Source organism: Lepus europaeus, chromosome 12, assembly GCF_033115175.1.
Source record: "Lepus europaeus isolate LE1 chromosome 12, mLepTim1.pri, whole genome shotgun sequence".
NCBI classification, from domain to species: domain Eukaryota; kingdom Metazoa; phylum Chordata; class Mammalia; order Lagomorpha; family Leporidae; genus Lepus; species Lepus europaeus.
The window spans coordinates 51140226-51166411 of NC_084838.1; the positions used below are offsets into that span (position 1 = coordinate 51140226).

At 40.4% G+C, this 26186-nt stretch overlaps 1 protein-coding gene across 6 annotated transcripts in view; it reads left to right on the top strand.

Moving 5' to 3' along the window:
* The window catches only part of ELAVL2 (ELAV like RNA binding protein 2), a 78178-nt gene that overhangs the window by 27713 nt on the left and 24279 nt on the right, over window positions 1–26186 (top strand). For all 6 annotated transcript variants that reach the window (XM_062207009.1, XM_062207010.1, XM_062207014.1 and 3 more), the window contains exon 3: window positions 11141–11244. In XM_062207009.1, the coding sequence (XP_062062993.1) occupies window positions 11141–11244 (104 nt within the window). The remainder of the gene's footprint in view (window positions 1–11140; window positions 11245–26186) is intronic.

The following is a 26186-nucleotide window of genomic DNA, read 5'->3' on the forward strand; positions in this document are numbered from 1 at the left end:
TTTTTTTTTTTTGCGGTATCTGAATAAAAAATGATCTCTCAGAGAAAAACCAGAAGCTATAGTGCTTCTCTGTGGACTGCTTGGTGGTTCCTTTGTGTGTGTGCAAGGCGTGCATGATGCAGAGATTGACACCAGCTGGTAGCATGAGCAGCAGCAGATGCCCTTTTTACTACTGCAGTTGTTAACTGGTCCCTTCTTACCACAATACTATTTTGAAGAGTAAAGTACCTTTGCCCTTATCCCAAATAGTACTTACTTGAACAGCTCCATCACCTTTTAAGTGAGTACATGATGAAATAGGTAACATAAGCCCCTATAGGCTAGGAGGGCGTATGAATCTGTATAGAGTTGAATACAATGAAAAAAGAAATGAGAGTACTACAGCAGATACAAACCTTTAACAGAGTATGTTGTGCGTTACAAAACTCCCAAGTTGAAGTCCTAACATTTTTTTTTGAACTGTGGGGTCTTTCTGGGCACCTGTTTTTGGCTTTTGCTCTCATCACAGTGGCAGCTCTGCTATCTGAAGGCAGAACTGCTGAATCTTTGAGAGCAGTTACCTAAATCAATAAATAATGACAACTGCCATTTGTTTTCATGATGATGCTGAGATGCTACGCTATCTCATACTCTTCCTTTCCAACTGGAGAACTTGCTCCAAGTGAAAGTCTTACCCTAAGATGTCTATACTAATAGGAATTGGTTTATTTTCCCCTGTCAGATAAAGATTACTTGTCCTACCTTTCCTGGTCTTGGATGCAAGACATCTTAGTACCTGGTACAGTGCTTGATAAGAATTTAGAGGGTTTAATCTACTCTGTTCTCGATAGCCTAAGACTGAATTGTGTGGGAGTTCTTAATGTCTGAAAATGTGATGTATTAAGAACCCAGAGAGTTGCCAACTTAAGCAAGGTCACACTGCATTGCCAGCAAATTCATAATTACTGGGACTGGAATTATAAGAAAATAGATCTCTACCAGTTGCATAATCGGGACAGATATGGCCGTAAAAATTTTGAAAGGAAAATGTCCTATTGCTGAGGACATTCACTGCTCTTTGTAGAATTAGGCTGCTTAGGAAATTTTTACCAAATGATTACTATTTACAACTTCGATTTCAGCAGAAAAGTTGTCATTTGAATTTTACTACAGTATCTTCATATATTTGTGAAGTTTTGAAAACCATTTAGAAATTAGGACCTTTCTGTCTCAGGCCAGCTTTATTAGCATTTGGGTGGAAGATGAGTCTTCGAGTGAGCCATCTGTCTTCTGTATTGTGAGCATCTAGGTTGAATTCTCTGTCCTTGTTATAATTGCTAGTAATGTCCTTTGGGAAGTTCGTAAAAACACTGAGGTTGTGGGGAGACTGGCTTGGGCTGTAGTAATAAGATCTCGCCAGTCTTCCGCCTCACAGTTTGATCTTACTCATTAGAGGGCAGCAAGGAAGAACTGTTCCATTTGACCTGAGTAAGATGAGTGTTTAAATGAGAGGGCTCGTTGCATCTAGCGAGCTGCCTTGGAGGAAGGAGACTCCGACTAAGTCAGGAATTAAATTTACGAGAGAAACGTGACTGGAGAGTGTTGCATCCCTCTGTTCTCCTAAGATTCTCTCAGATCATCTCTGCTGTGTGATACCCACATGATTTTACTGTATGTCAGGTCTGAGATATTAAGTAGAGTTCCCTGGGAAGGTCTGGCTTGCCTTGCTTCAGTGCCAGAGTTGTAGTGCACAGCCTGTCTGAACAGACACACATATCGAGTGCCCAGGAACAGAAAGTCCATCTGAAGAAATACAGCACATTTCTACTTTCATTTATGTTTGGGGGAGGATGAGAGAAGGGTGTTAAGAAAGAGGGAAACCAGGTCTTTATTAAAAAAAAAAAAAAAAACAAAAAAACCAACCCTTGGAATGAACACTCATTTTTTCTCCCAAATTCAATTATTTGCTTTCTTAAAGTTAAGGTATGCATTTTTACTTGGGGGCTGTGTTTGGAGACAAAATATTTACATCCTGTCTTTTTTCAGGTATTGCATTATTAGACCTTAGGTTGTAAGAGACTTGCTTGACAGACAGGACTGTGGTGGCCTGTTTGTACTAACTGTGGGATTTTTAAAAAGATTCATGCTGCTTTAATTCTCTTTTATTTCATAAAACATTACTACTGCTCTAAATGAAATAATAGATACACATCAATCAGTATAGTCACCTTTTATTGTTGATTCAACTACCAGGTTTTTACAGAATTCATTCTGCATTTTATTTGACTTGTACATGAATAGTCTCGGCAGACTTAATTATATTAGTGAAAAAGCACTTTCAACAAAATTATATGCTGACATCCCATAATTCATACTTACAGATTTGTGAACCAGATTTATGTAAATCTATCAAATTACTCTAGATGACATTATTTTTTTAAATCGAGATTTCATTTTAATGATATTTATAGAAAAATTTTATATGAAAAATTTTGCATGAACTAATTTAAAAAATGTATCTCATATACACTCCCTTGTGAAGAGAGACTCCTGTATCATTTGAACATCTTGTCTCCACATGATCTGCAATCCATCTGGTGTAGTGTAGGGACATGGGGAGCATGTTTGTAAGGACAACTCTCCTGGACCATGACGTCCTGAAAGGCAGATGCTGCTGTTCTTTCATTTGTTCATTCATTGAATCACTGAACATCTAATTAATAAACTGTGCTAGAGTTGTTGTCAGGAACTGTGTGTGGCTTAGCTCACTTAACAGTGCATCCAGATGGGTTCGACACACACATACGCAGTGAGATAAAGGTATAAGGAGGCTGGCGCCGCGGCTCACTAGGCTAATCCTCCGCTTGCGGTGCCGGCACCCTGGGTTCTAGTCCCTATTGGGGCGCCGGTTCTGTCCTGGTTGCTCCTCTTCCAGTCCAGCTCTCTCTGTGGCCCGGAGAGGCAGTGGAGAATGGCCCAAGTGCTTGGGCTCTGCACCCGCATGGGAGACCAGGAGGAAGCACCTGGCTCCTGGCTTCAGATCGGTGCAGTGGGCTGGCCATAGTGGCCATTTGGGAAGTGAACCAACGGAAGGAAGACCTTTTTCTCTGTCTCCCTCTGATTGTCTATCTCTGCATGTCAAAAAAAAAAAAGAAAAGAAAAGAAAAAGGTATAAGGAACTGAGAGAGGATTAGGGAAGAGCCCTGAACCATGCACATTGAGATGAGGCAAGCTGTGAAATGAAATAGTCTCAGAGACAGAATCAAAGGAAATGGTAGAGTTGGTTGAAGAGGTTATGTGTTTCAAACATAGCAGACTCTGTATTTTAGGGTGCACCTGTAAGAGTAGTTGAAGTAAGCAAGAAGCTGATGGTAAGTTTGATAACCAGAGCATGGTCAGATTTGTCACTTAGGAAGATCACACAGACAAGATTATAGTGAAGGGTGACTGGTTTTGTAGTTAATAGTCTAGGGAGGGAAGGGGTGATGGGTCAGGATATTGTAGCAAAGGCAGGATATAACTGTAGTAGAACTTGAGCTGAAATAAAAATCTACTTGCCCATCTTAATTGATAAAAATGTGAACTTTTTCCTTCAACTCTAGGATCAAATATTGCTTTTGGGATGATTTTTTTTTTCATTTTAAAAATTTATTTATTTGAAATGCAGAGTTAGAGATTGGGAGAGAAAGATATTTTTTCTCCTTTCTCTTTTTAAAAATTTTATTTAAGCAAATTTAGGAACATAGTGATACTTCCCACACTATCCTCTGTCCTATCCACTCTGCCACCCTTTCTCCTCCTTCCTTTCTTTTCTCTCAATTTTTACAATGGTCTGCTTTCAGTTTACTTCATACTTATAATAAGAGTAACTCTACGGTAAGGAGTTCAACAAATAGAAAAAAAAAAAAAAAACAGTTCCCCCAACAGTAGAGACAAGGGGTGTGAACAATCATTGAATCTCAAAATATCAATTTCACTCTAATACATTACATTTTCAATACTCTATTAGTTACCACAGATCGGGAAAGTGTATGGTGTATGTCTTTTTCCATCCACTGGTTCACTCCCCAAATGGGTACAGTGTCTGGGGCTGGGCCAGACTGAAGCCAGGATCCAGTAGCTTCTTAAGGGTCTCCCACACATGGGTGTGAGGGCCCAAGCTCTTGGGCTATTCTCCGTTGCTTTCCCAGGTACATCAGCAGGGAGCTGAATCAGAAGTGGAGCAGCTGGGACACGAACTGGCACCCATATGAGATGTCCGCCATTGCAGGAGATGGCTTTACCACTATGCTACAATGCCAGCCCTGGATGATCTCTATTCTGTCTAGACTATATTCTTATTTTTTTTTTTGCCTACCATGAAAATTTTATCTACAATTGCATGTAATAATGGTACATATTTATATGGAATACAGTGTGATGTCTCAGTACAATGTATGCATTGTATAATGATCCATTCAGATAGTTAGAATTTCCATCACCTTAAATGTTTGTCACAGTTTTCTTGTGAAACATTCAAGATCCTCTTTTCTGGCTATATTATTAGCTATTGTCACCCTGTGATGTAATAGAACAAAAGAACTTATTCTTCTCATCTAATTGACCACAATAGCAATCCCACTGCTATGTATACACAAAGAAGATGGAATCAGTATGTTAAGGAGACATCTGCACTCCTGTGTCTACCACAATACCACCCACAAGAGTCCAGACATGGAAAAACCTAACTGTACATCACTAGATGGATGGCTGAAGAAAATGTGTATGTGCACGTTGGAGTGCTACAGTCAGCCATAAAATCTAACCACTATAGTTAAACATTAGCCCTGCCCATCGATTTCCCTCTCTCACCTGTTTCTTTTTTCTTCACAACCCTTCTTTTCTTTGAATACACTGTAGAATTAGTTCATTTGTCTCCCCCTTTGAGAATGTAAACTTGATAAAAATGAACTTCCTGTCTTTTTTTTTTTTTTATCCTCAGGTCTAGCAGAATAGACTTGCCATAATTCTTGAACAAATAAGTAGAAGATACCTAGTATGGCTCTTGTTTATTTAAATTCAAAATTTTATTTATCACAATTTCATATTGAGAAGAATCTCATTTAATACTGGTTGGATAAAATTAAATTAATGTACCAGGTTTATAATCAAGAATTATGGCTGGCTGTTGCCTTTAGCTTTAGACCAGAGGGGGTAATTTGATATTCTGAATGTTGGTAGTAATTTGAAATAGAAAAGGCTAAATAAAATGACCTTTGAATGAAACAGGTTTAGAAGAGTGTGTATTTTTAATTAAAATATGCAATTAAAATTTTAATTAAAGTATGCTATTAAAAGCAATGTAGGTGGCAAGGGAATGGCTGATGCTTTGAATTACACACAGTTTGGGATAAATTGGCATTTACTGTCTTTCCCACAGTAGCGCTTTGTCATTAAATGGATTCTCTTCCTGTTACTCTTCCTGTTCTGATCCCCATGCAGCTTTTGATAGTCCTCGGTGCCTTTCAGAGGTCTGTGGAGTGTTTCGGCTCTGTGCTATAGATCACTTGACCGTGATTCTAAGCAGCCTTTTTATAACTGTTCTCCTTGTGCCAGGAGCATTTATAAGTGATTCTTCTATCTTGTGGAGAAGGGATCCTTTTCTGTGGCATATATGTTAGATTAAAAAGGAAGATGGAAAATAAAAGGCATTCATACACAGCAGTGTACACAATACATGCTGAAGTGCAGTATTGACCAGGGGTTTCCAGTACCTATGTGAAGGTCATAGGCTGTGTGACTGTTCAGCTAGCTTCTTCCATTGTGAAGTTCCAGAGTCTCTGTCACTGCTGGTAGGACCATGACTTGAATCAATGGTTCCAAAATCCTTAAGCACATGTGACCACGTGTAGCTTGTAAGGCTAGCTGGGGACAAGTGGTTTTGATTCTGTTTGTTTTTTTTTCCTTAAGATTTGTTAATTTTAAAGGGGGTGGGAAGAGAGAGATTGATCTTCCTTCTGCTGATTTTTGCTCACTATAAATGGCTCCAACAGCCAGATCTGGGCCGGGCTGAAGCCAGGAGCCAGGAGCTAGGAACTCCATCCTGGTCTCCCTTGTGGGTAGCAGGGGCCTATGTACTTGGGCCATCTTTCTGCTGCTTCCCAAATGCAATATTAGGAAGCTGGATTGGAAGCAGATCAGCAGGACTTGAACTAGTACTCCTATATAGGATGCAGTATCACAAGTGGAGGCTTAACCTGTTGTGTTATAATGCCAGCTCCTTGACCCTGTTCTTAATTTTCAGCTACCAGGGAGAATATTTTTGGCTTGCAAAGACAGAATTTGTTTATCTTGAAGGCTTTTTAAAAAACGCTTAAGCTTTATCATTTTGATCAGAATTTTCTTTTTTTCTGAAAAATTCTATTTAAGATTTTATTTATTTGAGAGGTAGAGTTACAGTGAGAGGAAAGACAGAGAAAGGTCTTCCTTCTGCTTGTTCACTCCCTAAATGGTGTCAATGGCTGGAGCTATACCGATCCAAAGCCAGGAGCTTCTTCTGGGTCTCCCACGTGGGTGCAGGGGCCCAAGCACTTGGGCCATCTTCCACTGCTCTCCCAGGCCATAGCAGAGAGTTGGATTGGAAGAAGAGCAGCCGGGACTAGAACTGGTGCCCATGTGGAATGCCGGCGCCTCAGGCCAGGGCTTTAACCCACTGCGCCACAGTGCTAGCCCCTTGATCAGAATTTTCTTTTAATCATGTTGGTTTCCAGAATGGTTATACTTGGAATTTAAATGTAGAGCCTTAAAAATTTTTAAAGAAATGATTGATTTTGAGATTATCAATATGCAAATTCTAAATTTACCATAACTTGAATAGCCTTAGATGATGTGGATAAATGATGCGTGGTTTCTGAGCCTTTTTGGTGGCTTGTGACCATTACTAACTGATGAATAAAAGTACTGGGGAAAGTGGACCTGGGCTGAGTGTTTTTTCTGAATGTTTGACTTGCCTACTCATTTAAAAAAAAAAAAAATCTGCACTCACTTATAGCCAGAAAAAGGCTCTGTGTAGCTAAATTAAGTTTACATTGTCAAAAGAATAGGTAAGATTGTCAAAGAAATTCATATGTAGTGAAAATGATATTTGCACCAAAATACAGATACTTAGAAAGTGGGCAACCAATAAGCAATTTTTGTATAAAACTTTTGACAGAGAATGCCTGGTTATGTCATGCTTCAGATATATTTAAGGTAGTCTGGGATCAGGTGTATGTCAGTTGTGAATTGGGTAGTTAAGAGAACAGTGTTTGAAAGAGTCATGGATTCAGGGCCTGACTCCACTACTTCCTACTGCATTTTTGATTTGTAGAAGCTGATTGGCCTTGCCACGCTTAAGTTATCATTTGTACATTATTGATAAGGAATTTGAATATTGAAAGTGATTAATGTGAGGCTAAAATTAAACGGTAACATACTGTGTAGTTAAAAGGTGAGAGTGGGCCTGCGCCGTGGCTTAACAGGCTAATCCTCCGCCTTGCGGCACCGGCACACTGGGTTCTAGTCCTGGTTGGGGCGCCAGATTCTATCCCGGTTGCCCCTCTTCCAGGCCAGCTCTCTGCTATGGCCCGGGAAGGCAGTGGAGGATGGCCCAAGTCCTTGGGCCCTGCACCCGCATGGGAGACCAGGAGAAGTACCTGGCTCCTGGCTTGGGATCAGCGCGATGCGCCGGCCGCAGCGGCCATTGGAGGGTGAACCAACGGCAAAGGAAGACCTTTCTCTCTGTGTCTCTCTCTCTCTCTCACTATCCACTCTGCCTGTCCAAAAAAAAAAAAAAAAAGTGAGAGTGGGCAGTCTTGCTTGTCCTGGCCTCCATCTGTGATGCCTTTATTTTAAGCATCTGGTGAATACTTGCTGGCTGGGCTAACTCACTTTATAGTGAGATCTGTAAAGTTCCTAACTCCCTTAGGTAATACTGACAGCATTTTTAATGCATGCACAGGAGTGGATTTAGGAGTACAACATTTTGGCAATAGATAACCTCATTCATATTATTTTGCTTTGGATATTAGCAAAATTTTGCTTACCTCAGCCACTTCCTAATGGGTGGGTGGCAGTAGGTAAATTAGAAACTAAATGCCACTAGGTAAAATTAGACATGTTTTTTCAAGGAAGAGAGATTATTTAGCAATAAATATTGTCTGAGCAGGATCAGTATTTATAAGGAGTAGAAACTGGACTGATTCATTATTACAGCTAGCCATGGTTACCTGAGGAAATCATGTCACAGACCCATACAAGGGATATTTCCTGTGATGATTGTGGTGATAAAGCCTTTGGGTCAAATGAGTAACACCGGGAAGCTTCGCATTCAGTCGTTTAGCAAATCTTTGAGTGCCTGCAACGTACTAGGCGAACTCGGAAGCCAGCGGAGGAGATAGCTAAGCAGGACAGACTTTTCACTTTGCGTAGTGATCCTACCCCAATGGATACCGCTGTGGCGGAGACTGAATTCAGGAGGCCAGTCAGCTGTTCTTTGAAGTGGTAGAAAACTTGGATACTTAGGAAAGAGACATCCATATATATATATATGTGTGTGTGTGTGTGTGTGTGTGTGTATCTTAAAAGTGCAGCTGTCAAAAATGCAGTCTTCCCTGCAGAGTATTCTACATGCCCAGACTATCACACTTGGCTCCTCTCAGGGTTCCCAGAAGCCCGGAGCTGCCCTGTATTCTCTCTCTCATCATTTATACAGTGATTTCTTAACCTGGTTGTATGATGCAGTCAGCAGGATTTTTGAAAGCTAGAACTTCATAATAGAACAATAAAGTCAGAATTTTGGGGAATGGGGATTCAGGTATCAAGTTTTTTTTTTTTTTTTAATTTATTTATTGGAAAGTCAGAGTTACACACAGAAGAGAAGCAGAGAAAGAGGTCTTCATCTGCTTGTTCACTCTCCATTTGTCCACATCAGCTGGAGCTGTGCTGATCTGAAGCCAGGAGCCAGGAGCTTCTCCCAGGTCTCCCACGTGGGTGCAGGGGCCCAAGGACTCAAACTGGTACCCATATGGGATGCTGGCACTGCAGGTGGTGGCTTTACCTGCTATGCCATTTTCTTTAAAGTTTTCTAGATTATTTAGTGGCCTGAAATTACGCCCATTTTGGTCACCTTTTCAAATCGAGAAATTTTTCTTTAGTTGAGAAGTTGAGACTTTTGGGGTTGAGTTTACTTCAGTGTGTGTGCCATTGATTCCAACTGCTGAATACCTCCTATTTTCTGAGATTGAGCCAGGGGTGAAAAGAGTCACAACAAAACTTATTTTGAAGTAGCTTCTGCTCCACACGTTTTCACCCTTTTTGTTTTTGGTTTTTTGTTTTTGCTGCTTTCCCACATACTGTCATTGGCTGAGATGTCACCACTGTAAATCATGTTCACATTTTCCTCATCTAGATCCTAAAAACTCCCTTTAAAAAATTAAGTTTATTGGGGCCAGCACTGTGGCACAGTAGGCTAAGTGGCCACCTGCAGTGACAGCCATATGGGCTTTGGTTCGAGTCTGGACTGCTCCTCTTCTGTTCTTGCTCTCTGCTATGGCCTAGAAAATGCTTGGACCTGTGCACCCACATGGGGAACTGGGAAGAAGCTCCTGGCTTTGGATCGGCCCAGCTGCGGCCATTGCAGCCATTTGGGGAGTGAACCAGCAGATGGAAGACCTTTGTCTCTATCTGTAATTGTACCTCTTAAATAAATCTTTTAAAAAAAGAAAATTAAGTTTATTTGATGAAACCCAACCCTCCCTCTCTCTCCCTTTCTCCCTCTCTCCCTCTTTCCCTCCTGCCCCCCTCCCTGCATGTATTCTCTCTGTCTCTCTCTCTCTCTCTCTCTGCCATGCAGATTTAATGATAGTGACCCATTGTGAGAAATGTGTCCTTGGGCCAATTTACCATTGTAAATTAACCATTGTAAATGGTTAGTCAGAGTCTGTTTACAGAAGCCTAGCTGGCATGGGTCAGTCACTCAACATATCAGACTGTGCTAGCATAACAAGGGCCTGTGATTTTACAATAAAATTTTTTATAAGTAGGAGCATACTCTTAAAATACAACAGAAAGTATAGTATAGAAAATCCATGATCTAGCAACAGGAGTTTAATACCATTACCAGTTATTTTGTTCTGTACATAGTTTTGTACGACTGGTAGCACAGTAAGTTTGCCCACACCAGCATCACCACAGACATGTGCATGATAGATTGTGCTAGGACATTAAGAGAGCTGTCGTCACAGGAATTTTGCAGCTCCATTATGGAGGAACCCCTGTTATGTTTGTGATAAATCTGTCCTTGACCTAAATGTCATTATGTGACACATGAGTATATGCATCATACACAGACGATGCTTTACTAGCTTGTTTGCCTTTAGAGAGATGGATATTCTATCTGCTGGTTTTCTCCCCAAATGCTCTCAACAGCCAGGCTGGGCCAAACTGAATCTAAGAGGCTGGAATCCAATCTGAGTCTCGTATGTAGATGGCAGGATGCAAGCACTGGAGCCATCACTTGCTGCCTTTCAGGATGCATTATCAGGAATCTGAGCTGGGGCTTGAACCTAGGCACTTCAGTATGGGATGCAGGAGTCCCAAGCATTGTTGTAGCCACTGTGCCAGACACCCACCTGATTCTTGACTATTTTATTCTATACTGTGAAAGAATTGTACTTGGGTAATACCGTAAACTTTTTGGGGTACAATTTGCAGAACACTGGTGGGTTTGCCGTCTTCTGGTTTTATGGGTATGGAAACTAAAGCTGAAAAGGTGCTGTCCTTGAGGTGCTCTCAATAGCTCCGAGGAGATTTGCACCCACAGTTTCTGAAGCTGAATGTTGCCTTGCTGCTGGCACACTGGCTGAGCCAGGGCATATGTGATAGAACACTTTGGGGATGTGTGGTTTTTTAAACAGCACTTCCTGCTGAGTCCAACTGATGTTTAAACTTGCAAATATAGTAGACAGGAGATGAATAAAAAAGAGAAGACTACATGTATATTTCTAGGAGAATTAATGGGGAGTTCTTTTTACTACTGAGAAAATATGCTGGTATTAATGACAAGACCATATGCCAAAATGAAAGTCGATCTCTGTCGATGTGTAGAACTAATATATGCCTTTTTCCACTTCCCTTTCATTAGGGCAGAGCTTGGGATATGGCTTTGTGAACTACATTGACCCCAAGGATGCAGAGAAAGCTATCAACACCCTGAATGGATTGAGACTTCAAACCAAAACAATAAAAGTATGTCTAAAAAATTTTATATGTACGTGTAGAACAGAAGTTAAAAAAAAAAATCAAGATTTATCTGTAGGTTTTTGTTGTTTTTTTTTTTTCACTCTTAATTTTGGGCCAGTAGAAACACTTCTCTAGGAGACAGAGTGGAGCTGTTTTGTATTTTTTGGGTGATGGGGTAGTAAACTGTTCAGTGGTTAATGCTATCTGTAGTCACGCATATTAATAACAGGACTAAACAGCTTTCTTAGACAAATACTTGATGAAGGCTGCCAAATTAAATCCTCTTCACTTGCAGGTAATTATTTGCTCTGTAGCTTGAGGAAGCCTGAGCCCACTTCCAGCGCTGGGGTCATCAGCCTCGTTCAGCACAGGCCAGGGTGGCTGGGGGCACTGTGAGCTGATGTAGGCTCTGCCACTGCTTCCTGACTCTGCCACTGTTGTAGCACAGAAGCACCCACAGTCACTGTGTACATGAATAGAAGTGATCCAGTAGCACTGTACAACACTGACACTCAGATTTTCATAGAATGTTTGTCACAAGATATTGTTTTTATTTTTTCCCATTTAAAAAACCTCCTTGGCTCATGGATCGAAGAAAAGCAGGTGGCACGCTGCTTGGTGCTTGGGCAATAGTTGGTGATGGCAGATTCAGCTTACTTTGAGGAGGCTGAAAGAGCTTATAGGACTCATGGGTTATTTTTCCTGTGCTTTTTTTTTTTTCAAGACCTTTGTATGTAATTTTTCTGATATTTTTCTGATTCTGTGGATGATGAAATTGTTATGTGGGTTCTCTCTGGATAAGAAGTTAATCCAGTGGATAGCATATCTTTATTTTCCTTTAGGCAATAAAGGGGATGTTGTCTCTAGCCAATTCTTAGAACCCATACCATCCATTTACCATCCCTTGCCCAGACATCACCAATCAGTCATGGCACTCTTTCTTATATAGTCCAGAAGTGACTCCCAAATATTTTTCAAAATCATGCTCCAGACAACCTCTATCAATTGACTCAGGTTGAAACCTATTTTCTACCCTTGATTTAACAAAGCAGCACGGTGTACAGCCTGAAGTTTTGAGAGGAAGTTAGTCAAGGCTGAATGTGGCATCCGTCTTGCTTAGAGACTTGTCTGGAAGAATTCTGCTCGTTTTTTCAGGTATCTAAGAATGCGGTATCATCTTTGTGCTTAAAAGTTACTTCTCTCAGAATTGTCAGTTAAGATAATTTGTTAGCTCTGGGTAGTTTTGACATCTCATTCTTTATATTTATTGGCCCAAAAGAAAAATGCCTACCAGCTCTCTTCTAACTGCACAGTGCCTCCCCAGTACACTTGGATGTAGGATGTCCAACAATTCTAGAAAAATGTCCCGTGAAAAGATTCACCCTTCTATTAGAAAATTAACTGGTTTACTGTGTTATCAAAATTTGAGGAAAATAAAGTTAGACCTTTAATTTAATAAAGACAGGTTTGTTTTGACTTTTTTTTTCAACCTGAACTGCCGTTTCTAATTGTTCACGTTTCTCTGCATACTTTCTGTTTGTGTCAGACATTAGTATTTTGGAGGATGATTAAGTAGTAATTGAGGACTCAAAAGACATGCAGTGTCCATTTATGGTATTTGGACTGTTTTGTGTGCTCTTCCTTTTACTTAGATTTTTGCAGGCTTTCCTCTCCCCACTTTTGTTGATTTTCAAGATTTCTGCTAATTTGTCTTCATTCTCATATTCTGAGTTGTGGTCAAGAAGAAAATGGGATGGGTTGAGGTGGCTCATCCTGGGAAATACCCTTTCCTCTTCCAGAACTAACATTTTCTTTATCCTTAGTTGAGTCGGTTCTTATGCTGTGCATTCTGACTGCACTAAGATCCAGAAGAAGGTAGATACAAAGGGAAACGGATCACCATAGGAGAAATGTCCGTGGCCTTCAAGGAGATCTCTGGTGACAGCTGTTCTCTTACTGCCCATCATCCAGTCTTCTCTGTTCAGGGCCCAGCTGCTTGAGTTGAATACATGGGAGAAAGGACAAGACTGCCTTGTGGCTTTTATGCTGTGACATCTGCTACTTCTCTTCTGATTTTCGGAAATGCAATGGTGGTGATGGGTAAGCAGCAGGCTACTTCTTTCCCTGCCCCCATTTGGTTCCTGCAAAAATATCAGATAACAGCTGGTATCCTCACTTTGGCCCAGATTTCTTTGAGAGGCAAAGCAAACCATTTTCCAAAAGCATATAGCACCCTTTTTTGCCTGTTTGTTCTTGCTATTTTTTTTCTTCTTCTTAATTTCAATTAGATAGGTTTTGTGCACTTACAACAAGGTCTTAAGCCAGGTTTCTGTAGTGTTCACAGCTTTAAGTACCTTTTGGAAGCTGCATTTAAGCCATCCATTCCCTGGGATGCTATTCCATAAATTAGTGTCTTTTTGCATCCTCTAGTTCATCCTGATGATGCCTGTCAGGCTAATCTTACAAAACACCACTTTTCCTCATGTTACTTCTTACTCAAAATTCTATCATGTTTCTGTACTGTTTTACCATATCATTTGGCTTATCTCGGGAGGAGTGATGCCAGTGCTATTGCTGTTCTCCACTGTAGTTGGACTGGCTCTTCACTTGTAAGCAGATCTCATTCCAGCCTCTGCATATGCTTTGTAGCTCCCACTTCCTGGTGTACCCCTTCCCACTCATTTTTAGCTTGGAGCAAATTTGAAGTCCCTCCTTCAGCTGCTGCTTTGCTGGGTTGTTCCAACTCCTCTGAGTTCCTCGTTCCCTTTAGTCTCTATTCTTTACTAGTGGGGAACCAAAGACTTCTTGGGACTGAGATAAAATTTAAGCCTAAACAGTACTCCCCCCCCCCCCCATCTACATGAAGACCTTGGTCATGCATTTTGCCAAGACCAGGCAGTTGAACACAGAGCTGTGACTCAGATCCTTATCTCCTGATATCTACGTCAGAACTCTTCTCATGACACTATGCTTTACTTTAAAAAACTACAGAAAATTAGTGTATATTTAATGCAAGAGTATATAAGTGCGTGTGTACTCCTTGAATCTAGGTTTCTGTTCTTTTTTCCAGGCTGCCTAGCATTTAGTATGCTTTTTGGTAAAATTCCTGGTTATTGCAATATTGAAACACTGAATCAAGTGCCATGAAAGGTGGTTTATTTAGCAGTTTCTCCTGGGGCTTCCTAATAGCATTAGCCCAGTAGGGTTTTGTGCAATAGATGATGTGTTGAATAACTGACATACATTCAGTATTTGTGCAGTGAGTGAAGCGGTCCCTCAGGCATTGTGAGATCCTAATGCACTTGTTTCCAGACTTGGTTGCATCATATCACATTGGGAGTGAGTTAGAGTTATAGGTTCCAGGTCCTATTACAAATCTGCTAGATCGTTGTCCACAGGTGAGTGTTGGAAGTCTATATTTTTCAACGAATTTCTAGATTTCTGCCTTGATGATCCTTTTATAATTAATTTTATAACCCATAGTATTAATCATTCTTTTTCTTGGGAGTATTCCATAATAGTTTAGCATTTGGAGTTCAGAGTTGTTTGATATTAACTTTTTAAATGTGTGGCTTAGAAATTAGAAAAACTTAATATTCATTTTGTGTTAGAATGGAATTTATATATTTTTAGTAGGAGCATTCATAGCTTCAAGGTCTCTTCTTCTAAGCATCACTCTTTTCTCTAACTGGGAAGATGCCCCAGCATCTGGCCTTGTTGGCAGCATCATGCTGTTCCTAAGCTACACAAGAGACAGCTATTACTAGTTCAGCCTGCCCATGTTGCCCCAATATTGATTCAATAAAATGTGAATGGTACAAGATGTTTTTAGCTTCTGATAATAAAGAGGGTAGTAAAGGCATCCTAGGAAGAGAAACATGGCAGTCTCAGCCATTGTATGTCCATGGTTGGTGGGATTGGGACGAGGATCGTGTCTCCTCAAGAACCCTCTGTGCCCCATGGGACCCTTCCTTTGGTGGACTTTTTAAAGGTCAGTGGTTATGACTGATGTGTTCAGTCTTCATGTTCGTCACTCATTTTTAAAAGAAGGTCATAAGTATTGGTAAAATATAAATAGTATGTGAAACATTTCTAGCTTAAAGCCAACACTTCTGTCTAGGTTAACAGTGTCACATTTAAATTCATGATTAGGAAAGCAAAATAAGTTTTTCAAAAGATTTATTTATTTACTTAAAAGGCATAGTTACACAGAGGAGGAGAGAAAATGGGAGAGGAGAAATATCTTCCATCCATCAGTTCACTCCCCAAATGGCTGGGCCAGGCCAAATCCAGGAGCTTCTTCCAGGTCACCCACAAGGGTGGCAGAGGCTCAAGTACCTGGGCCATGCTCCAGTCCTTTCCTAGGCATATTATCAGGAAGTTGGATAGGAAACGGAGCAACCAGGATTCAAATTGAGCCTGTATGGGATGCCAGAGTTCCAGCTCAACCCACCACACCATGATGCCAGCCCCCGAAAGTAAAATAGTTTATTTCCAAAAATACAAGTAGACTCTTCTCCCTACCAAGTACTCTGGATGGGTAATTATCACATGCTTACTGAAATATGAATGCCTGACTCCCAGCATCTTTACCAACTTTCCCTCCTTTAACGGAGTGCTGAGGAAATTTTTTAAAAAAGGGTCCCTTTATCTGAAAAGTAGCAGTGATTATCTTGAGGAATAGAACTTCATTATTATTGCTAGGAGATACTCCTAGAAAACAATCTTTTCTGTAACCCTCAAAAGAAAAGACCCTGTCTGCAAGTATTGCCAGCATAAACAAACTGCCTAAATGTGATCTTTGTTAAATACTCCAAATCTTTTTTCTAGGTAATTCAAGCATAGCTAGACCAGGCTAACATTTACCTTTCCATAACAATTATCAAATGCTGAACAGTAATATGAAATTTATTACAGTAAAATAACTAATCCATTATTAAGCACATGAAAATATTTTATCATAAAAATTAGAATATGAATTTTTTTATTTGACAGGTAGAGTTATAGATAGTGAGAGAGAGACAGAGAGGTCTTCCTTCCATTGGTTCACTCCCCAAAGGGCCGCCATGGCCGGCGCTGCACCGATCTGAAGCCAGGAGCCAGGTGCTTCTTCCTGGTCTCCCATGCGGGTGCAGGGGCCCAAGCACTTGGGCCATCCTCCACTGCACTCCCGGGCCACAGCAGAGAGCTAGACTGGAAGAGGAGCAACCAGGACTAGAACCAGCGCCCATATGGGATGCTGGTGCTGCAGGTAGAGGATTAACCAAGTGAGCCACAGTGCTGACCCTAAAATATGAATTATTTTTAAAGATTTATTATTTATTTTAATGGCAGAGTTAGAGAGTCATAGATAGAGAAAATCTTCCATCCCCTGGTTTCCTCCCCAAATGGCTGCAATGGTTGGAGCTGTGCCAATCTGAAGCCAAGAGCCAGGAACTTCTTCCGGGTCTCCCATCTTCTGCTTTCTCAGACCATAGCAGAGAGCTGGAACAGAAGTGGGACAGGCAAGACTCGAACCGGCGCCCATATGAGATGCTGGCTCTGCAGGCGGTGGCTTTACCTGCTATACCATGGCGCTGGCCCCATGATTTATTAATAGTAATGCCCCTTAAAGTGTTCAGTTTCAGAGCAGTTAAGCAAAGCTAATAAACCTTTATTCTAAGCTATATTGCTTTGGATTTTTCTTCAGTTTATACCTTTTCCTACCCAGCATTTCTTTTCTGTTAGTAAATGTCATGTTTATACTTTTTTCAGTTTCCCTTGAACTTGATCCTTAATCTGTAGGTGGAATATAGAACTATAATTCTGAAATCTCTCCTTCTCTAAGTCATGTTGCTCAAGTGATTTAACTATCTGTGTGATCTTGGACAACTCTTTTTTAACTATTTGTTTCTGCCTTTATTTGTAAAATGATTTACAAGTTGAGTATCCCTCAGATGACTGTGAAATCTGAAATGCTTCAAAATCCAAACCTTTTTGAGCACCAGCTTGATGCTATAAGTGGAAAATTCCACACCATAAATTTGTTTCATTTACAAAATTAAGAATATTTTAGAAAACTTTCAGCCTATGTGTGTAAGGTGTAAATGAAACATGTGGATTTTGTGTTTAGACTTAGCACCATCCTTAAGATATCTCATTGTATATTTGCAAATATTCCAAAATCTTATCTAGTGTGGTCTAGTGAGTGTAGTCCGGGGACCCAATAGGACCCAACTTATTCTGACTTCTTGTGTTACTCTTCCTTCCCATTACCTCCAAAGTGAGGGTTTTGAGGACACTAGAGAGTTCTCAGAAGACAATAACTTGTCAATTTTGAATGGAGTTTAATTCTTAGCCTTGCTCCAGCAACTCTGGGAAAATACCTGAGCCTGCACAGAGGGCAATTGGTAAGCACCAGGGTTCCTGGTAGCAGTGTCAGCAGCGTGCTTCTTGTGTGTTCTTGCTTGTGAGCCCCAGGGGCTGGTGATTGTGGATGAGTCTCAGCCTGATTGAACCCATCTTTTTTAGAAGGGAATTGGTCATTTTGTTACTCAGGCATGCTTCCTGGGAGATATCACGGGCCAAGAAAGATGCTTAAGCTAACACGGAGTGAGATCTGTACCAGCAAATCCTGGTCATTTCATTTCTGTAACCAACAAGGGGGATTATAGGTTTTAATAAATGACTCCTTTGGAGTGAAAAGTAGCTAACTCCTTGTGAGTGTGTGCTTACGGCAAGTCAAGAGGCAGTCTGTAGAAGTAGAACTTGCATGCATTTAGGGAATTGTTGCTCTTTTTCTGTGTATTATGTGGAGCAGGGAGAAGGGAGAATATTTTTGAAACTTGACAACTTTTTATTTACCTGAACTTTGAGTCCTTTAGTCATGACTCTTATTAACAGCTTGAAAGGGAAAAACTGTTTGCAGGTCTGTAGTGTTAAGTGCAAAATTGATTTTCTAATAATGAAGCTGAGGAAGACAAGGTTCAAGCAAACCATGTGCATCCTGCAATAAGGCACTGAAAAGTGTAGAAGCAAGCATGTGTTGAAATGTAGAAGCCATGTGTTGAAATTCGTCTGGGTTTGGGTGCTAAGCTAGCATTGAGACGAGATAAGTCAGAGCTCAGCTGGGTGGCCAGGACACCTTTCTACCTGAAATGGCCCCGTTCATCACCTGTCCTGCCTGTTGTATAAGCATGCAGCTACAAAAGCATCTTTAGCTCTTGTTTTACTTTGCTGCTGCTTAAGAAGATAAAGCAGGGCTTTTCTTCTGTTTACGAGCCAGGAAAAGTGTTGCTTGCTTAGCTTAGCTGCAGTGTGCTCTCCACTGCTAGCCTAAGAGAGTATGTGAACATGGGTGTTTTGCAAGAAGGAGCTTTCAGTTCCTCGCAGTGGACTTTTGCCTTTTTACTTGTTTGGATTTATGTAAAACAACAGTCATCTGTGGTAGGCCACTACTTTTGACCACTGAGGGGAAGCTCGGGTGGTGGCACTTGTTGAAAATGATGTAACTATGAGCACTACGGGCACCAGAAACATAGTTTTTTGTTCTCTGTTCATCTCCTGATACTTATGTTAACATGTTTTGTTTAGGATTAGGTTGTAGATATTGTTGTAATTGAACTGAATATACTCTGGTGGACCTTTTAATGTCTAGAGATCTTTGTGAAGTGTGAGGGAGTGGAGGTGTCTCTGTCTTGAAGGATGGAAGAGCTTTACTGTTTCTCACACCGAGCAATTGTGATAGCCAGACCTTGAGTCTCAGAAGAAAACTGGTGTCTGGAGGTCATAGCTAGCAGCTAAGTGAGTTAATATTGCCTTGGTTATTTCAATTGTAATTGAACAGTAAAAGGATTATTATAGAAATTTTGTCAGTCGGTCTTGTGGGAAACTGCATTCTTCAAGAACATTTTTATGGACAATTCTTGAAAGTCTTATTAGATACTATTTTGAAAAATACGGGAAAGTGCATTAACGCAGCACTGTCTTTAGATCTGTGTAGACTCTCAAGAATGAATGATCAATTTTCTTTTATTCCTGCTTCTGCCAGACTTTCCATTCGTTATCTTTTAGCATCAGTTCTCAGCCACAAGTACTATCTCAGAATTACTTGAGGAGCTTTTATTTCTAGAAATTTCTTGCCATCCTGCTTATGGGCAAGCAGAGAGAGAGAGAGAGTGCCAGAGCGCGCGCGAGCGAGAGGGCTATATTTTGAAAATAGCACAGGAAATGAGATAATTGATTGCCTTCTCTCTCACCATTTGACTTGACACTCTTACTTGAATGTTGCAGTCAGACTTGAAATCGTTAAGTTCCAGATTTGTGTTCTGTTCTTGCTTTCTTGATCTGGTCTCCTTAGTTGTATAGTGATGTAGATGGTCCCAGTCTACACAAGTACTATGAGTGTTACTAGTATAAATGTAGAAGGCACTTGTGCTGGCTTGTGAAAGGAAAGATCAGGAACATTACGTTGTTTCTCAGTATTCCTTTCCCTGTGTTAAAGTTGCATTTTAAAAATCTAGTACAGGAGGAACTATAGAAAAAACATACTTTTGCTCGGGATAGTGCAGTCACAAAGCTTAGTTGTTTTAATTTTGTTAGAGGTTGTAGTGTTTTTGTGGTTACTCTGTGTTGTGGAAAAATGGATTTTGAGAGGAAAGGCAATCATTCATGCTAATATGCTAGGTTTGGGTCATTAGTTTTAAAGTTCCTCCTCCCAGGGGATTGAGAAGTTTACTGCCCCCTGCACAGGTTCTGAGGTTGCTAATGAGTCTTGAAATGGCCTGTGGGTTAGTTATAGGAAGGTCAAGGAAAAGCAGAGAACCTGTGTAGTCCTGGAAACCGGTAATTCAGAAGCAGCTTTCATTTCCATGAGTTTTGTTAAATGGCTGTCTTTAGAAATTTGCCTGCTTTCATCAAATGACAACCTCATTCCCTTTCCTAAAAAGACTGTGGAGTCATTGAGAGCGGCTCTGACTTCAGAGCATCATGCACAGTGGCCTTCTTGCAGGCTGGCCAGGTGCCTGGGCACCCTGTCCCAGCTGATCCGCATCTAGCCAGTCTGAGTTCTTGGAAGTATCTTTGTATGTGTTTTATGGGCTTCATTTATTTTTAAATTTTTGCATTTGTTGGTGATTGGTAGTCCTCTGCTTCCCTTTCAAGCTGCTTGAGAATTTGTCTCATTCACAAGCTAGCATCAGTGGATGGAAAGGAAGAAGGCTCTTCTGTGAGCTCCCCAGGAAACGCTTGTAAGCACCAGAGTTCAAGGATTACCTATTTAAATCCCTGAACACATGGCAGTGTCAAAACATTCAAGTTCATCAGAATCACTAGGGTGGGTTGGTTGACAGAATGAAGATTTCTGATACATTTTTCTCTGGATTCACCTTTTTTTTTTAATTCATTTATGTATTTGCAAAGCAAAGTTACAGACAGAGATCAAATTTTTTAAGGATTTATTTATTTAAATGGAAGAGTTAGAATGAGCTAGCTCTTCCATCTACTAGTTTACTCCCCACTTGGCTGCAATGGCTTGAACTGGACCAATCCGAAGCCAGGAGCCAGGAGCTTCCTCCGGATCTCCCATGTGGGTGCAGAGGCCCAAGGACTTGGGCCATCCTCCTCTGACTTGCCATGCACATTATCAGGGAACTGGATTGGAAGTGGAGCAACTGGGACACAAAATGTCACCTTGGGCAGTGGCTTTACCCACAGTGCAGGCCCCCAAAATGAAGATTTCTGGACCCCACCCCAGACTTAGTAACTCTGATCATCTGCAGCACAAAAGCCAAGGAAGCTGAATCTTCAAAGCCTCTGCAGGGGCCAGTGCTGTGGCACAGCAGATTTAAAGCCCTGGCCTGAAGCGCCAGCATCCCTTATGGGTGCCGCTTCTAGTCCTGGCTGCTCCTCTTCCAATCCAGCTCTCTGCTATGGCCTGAGAAAGCAGTAGAAGATGGCCCAAATCTGTGGGCCTCTGCACCCACGTGGGAGACTCGGAAGAAGCTCCTGGCTTCCGGTTGGCGCAGCTCCGGCCATTGTGGCCATCTGGGGAGTGAACCAGCGAATGGAAGACTTCTTTCTTTCAAATAAATAAAATAAATCTTAAAAAAAAGAAAGCCGCTGCAAGCAGGTTTTAAGCAGGTGGTAGCCTGACCTGAGAACCAGTGTTCAGTGGATGTTAATGGTTTGCCCTTGTGCTGCCCTGTGGTGCTTGTTTCAAAACAGATTGGCGTGTGAATAACAAGATGTTCATTTGTGGGTTGTATCAAACTATCTTGAATGATTGGGACTAACGTGTATTAGTGAATGAGTAGCTTAATGAATGTAATGCTGATTTACCTACAAAATAATGTATATTCCCTCAAACACCCATATTCACACTGAACACACACAATTTGCTCATTTTTCAGAGCATTACTAAGTTATTACATACTTGAGCATTGCAAGTACATTAGTATAATTTCTTACCTGATTCTCAGAGTATTTGAAGAATTTGCAGTATGGGCCCATCCATTTAAAATGGGTGTTCCATAGTGTGGAGGTTGGGAGTTGAGTTATGAGATAGATGACCTATGATTTCCTCGATCATAAAAGCTGTTCTTGCAATTCAGTAAAAATCTGATTTATAGGCTCCCAGCCACACCCTTTTCCCACAACTCCCAGTACCCGAATACTCGAACCTCATAGTTTACCACCAGGGCCTGAGTAAATGGAATTTGTTCTGTTATTTTAAGAACTCTTAAATATAACATGGCGTAAATATTTTTATAAGAAAGAAAAACCTATTTGCTACATGCAGCCTTAATTTAGAAACTTTCTGACTTGTAAACTGAATTGGACCCCTGGTACCTGAGAGAAGCATGCTCTTCTGCAGAAGACTTAGTGACTAGAACTCGCTCAGATTTGCACAAGTACATTAATAAGAAATCATCATAAATAAGGATTTTGTCTAGTGTTCTTCAGTAAGCAGTTCTTGAGGGAAATTGTGAAATATGTTTGTAGATGACCCTGGTACATAAAGTCAAATAACCTGTGAAGGTGAGGTGTAGAAGCATCCCTCTTACTTTTGTACTTTGTATTAAAGGACATTGATCTACCAAGTGGCAAAGAGGATACTATTTGGCAGTTTAATTAGAGCCAGTGAATGTTATTGATGCTATCAATCAGGGAGACCCAGAGAGAGGGCCTGCTGCCAAATCATTCAGTGTAATTAAATACCTCAGAGCAGGAGTCTCAAGGTAAAGAGAGGTGCATCCGCAGATCTGAAGCAGGAGACTTTGTCTTGCAACAAAGATAAAGGTGGTTGTCTGTCCGTACTGCCCCCTCTTTGAGTTTCTGCAAGAGTTCTACAAATGCCTCGATACACTCTTGTAATTGTGTGCTGTGAAGCTTGACTGTGTTTTGCTTAAAAACTTTTTTCTTGTACATTCTTCACAACTGTCACACAAGGGCTTTAGGAATGTGTAATTATTTTTTTTGTTAAAGCTGTTTGGGGGAATATACAGCTCAGGTGTTTAATAGATATTTGAAGAATGAAGGATTGTCTTTGAATGAGACTATTAGTCTTGCAAATCAGTTCATTTAAAAAAAAAAACTATCTCTGTGGTGATTCTCTAATGTCTAATCATGTTGAGAGAGAAAATATCTTAGTAGATTTAAAGTAATAAAACACTCAGTAATGTTTCAGATGTTATCCCCTTATGTATTGAATAATTTTTTGATAGCTGTGTAACTTATTTCAGTCCATAAAATATATGTAGGTAAAACTTCCATTGGCTCAATGGGGAGGGTTTATAATTGACATCCCTTTTCCCCTTTAGTGTGTGTGTGTGTGTACGTGCATGTCTGTGTCTGCTGAATTTCCATCCTGGCCTGTTTGAGAGACCGTGCCATAGGCATTCCAGAATGTTTATTGCTGCAGCTTTTTCTTTTCTTTCTTTTTTTTTTTTTTTTCCAAAATTGGTTTACAGTTTTACTGTTTGAGGCTTACCAAAGGCAGATTACCCTTGAAAGTGTGTTGATTTCCTAAATTGCCTGTGTCTATGTGTATGTGTACATGGCTATCTAAGTCAGATCCTTGAGAGCTGAGTCCCATCAGGCCACTCAAAGCAATGTTGGATAGTGTGTGCCTTTCTTACACTACACATATGGACTCTAAATTTTATTTTGAATTTAAAAAAAGTATTTCAAGGGATTATTGAAGTACAATGTCTTCTTGTTATGGATTTTTTTGAATGTTTGAAGAATAGTTTTTTTAAAAACTAAATTAAAGGTTTAGTTAAAGTGAGGATTTTGTGTTTAAGGTATATTCCTTTCCTTTAGGGCCTTGTTATACTGTATGAAACCATAATAAGACAAGCTTGTAGGGAAGGTCACCACCTTTATGTCTGTCATACCTGTGCTTTTCTCTTCTTCCTCTTTTCCTCTACCCTCAAAAAGGACAGGGATAAGAAAATGTAAGATTAACAGAGTGTCTAACTGAGAATTGTTTTTTGTTTTTCTTAACTGCAAAATTTTGACTATAATACGGTTTGAAGATGGGGAAATCTGTAATTCAGTAAGTAGTTAATTCTGTAAGCAATTTGAGTTCCTAGGGTGTAACAACCAGCGTTGCTGACTGTTGGAACAGGGTTAAAACAAGAGAAGAGGTAATCTTGTCCTTGATGTCTCTGTGTAGTGGGGAAGACAGCAGTTACTTTATATGACCATTGTTTGGATGTATGATAAGTGAATATGGAAAAAGAAAAGCATTACACTTGGAAGGGTGGGGTCCCTGAAGGCACAGAGGCCTTGGGACCTCTTGGAAGAAATCTGTATCTGAAAACTGAAGTGTACATCCTTTGTCAATTAATAACCTTCAAAATTGGCCAAACCCAGCTCCACCTTTTACATTCTCCCCTTCTAGTGAAAACCCAGTGTATAAGGGGAAGTCCAGGAGTGACTTTTGTGTAGATTACTTGTTTGCTTGTAGAAGCATTTGCTGTGTTCTGCAGAGATCCATGATGACCTATGGGACTCATGGAGAATATTTACAGATGGTACCAGATGAAGTTTCTCTCCATAGTATTTGATATGTGTGTACACGGATAGGATCCTTACATATTTTCCAAGATGAAGTTTCTCTCATAGGATCCTTATATATGTTTTCGTTACCATATGTATAAGTAGGTCACAGAAGACTTGAGTATCTGAACTAACACAGCGGTGAAGCAGTTTTGTTTTGTTTTTTTTTTGTAGTTCTAGAACAAAGGGAAATTTACTTCGATGGAAACTAAATTAGCCTTTTTGCTACCAGGCTAATTTTGAATGCTTTCCCCACCTCCCTTGGAAAGGAAGACTGGCTCCATATTCTTCTTTCACAACATTTCTGTGGGGTGATAATTTGCCAACATTTAGACTGGGACTCCTGTGCTTATAAAGTTACACCCTGACGTATGGGCTCTAGAATCAATGTACAGCTCACTATTCCAATGCTGTTGTCGTAAAGGCGTTTTCATTCCGGCTCAGCTTTGCTCACCGCCCTTCAGTATGCCAGTCTGGTTCTTACTTCTGGGCTTTATGTTGTTGTCCACTTATGCAGCTTATACCCCATCATGATTTGCTAAGTTATTTGGACAGAGAAGCACTTTCTGTCTACTTTTGGTGGTTGTTTCTCTGAGTGCAAAGGCAGCTTTGTCTGTGACATGCCTTACAGAATGCACATATTTATTTATAACCACTGATGGGAATGTATCTGTCATATGTATATATGATGTGATGTATATATGTATATATAGTTTATAAGAAGCAATGGAGGCCTGCTCTATGTGCTTAAAGATAAGAAAAGTTACAATTTAAGTGAAATTAAAAATGAAGTTTTCCAGAGGGTTTTTTTAAAGCCCCCCCTCTTCTTTTTAAGCCATTCCGTGTGTGGGTGGTCACAATTTTGTCACTTCCTGGTAGGCATCAGTATACATTGAAAATACAGTCAAATGAAGAACATGTAAAGGCTTATCAGCTGCTTTATCTTTTGTAAAAACAAAAGTTAACTAAAGCTGTCTCTTTATGTGAGATTTTTCTAGGCAATGTTTCTAACCCTGTGTCTTCGTGTGTCATCTCTCTCTCCCAGGCCTTATATAAAGGAGCAAAAACTCAGATTTTAAATCTACCAAAACTGGCTTGATGAGAATGTTTTTCTTTATCACATACTATCAACCAGTACTGGTTGGATTTTATTCTGAAAAGGCTCTGGTTTACTTAACACCACTTTATAGTCTCTCTTCAGGTTAACTTTCTAACTCAGCATTTAAATCTCTTAGACATTCTAGGTATTCAAATACCACACAAATTATAGCTTAAGTATATTTTTGGAGGTAGCTTTGACAGTTGTCTAGATAGTCTGACTTTTGTTGGAGATGTCATCTGACAAGTTTTAGATTCCTGAAAGAACCCTTAAGAAGCCATTACTGCAGAATGGCTCTCTAAGAATTGGATGAGCACCTCTATTTTTCTATAAGCCAGATTAACCTGTATTGTTTCCAGTGAAGCATAAGAAGCCAGGATGTTTGGGCAAATATCACAACTTCTAATCGTCTTGCCTGAGAGGTACTTCAGAAATAGCTCCGGCACAAGGCCATGGAACAAACCTACTTGACAGGTATTGGAGTACCCACTTGGTAGGTGGGACCATATGATAGGCATACATATAAGAATTAGTTTCAGCCCTCTCAGAGCTAAAAACCTAATAACATAAAAGGTTTGAATTGCAGCACTGTCACCCGGGAGGAAGCTCTGAGGCAGGGTGGTGCTCTGGCAGTGCTGAGGCCTCAGACACGTCCGTGGGCTGAGATTTCCCTTCTTCCTATGTGTCTCCAAGGTCTTCAGAGTATATTTAGTGGCAGGGTATGATGTGAATATTCTGTACTACTACCTCAAGATTTTTTTATACTGGGAAATCATATTGAACTCATTAGACAGCTGGTTGGTGGCAT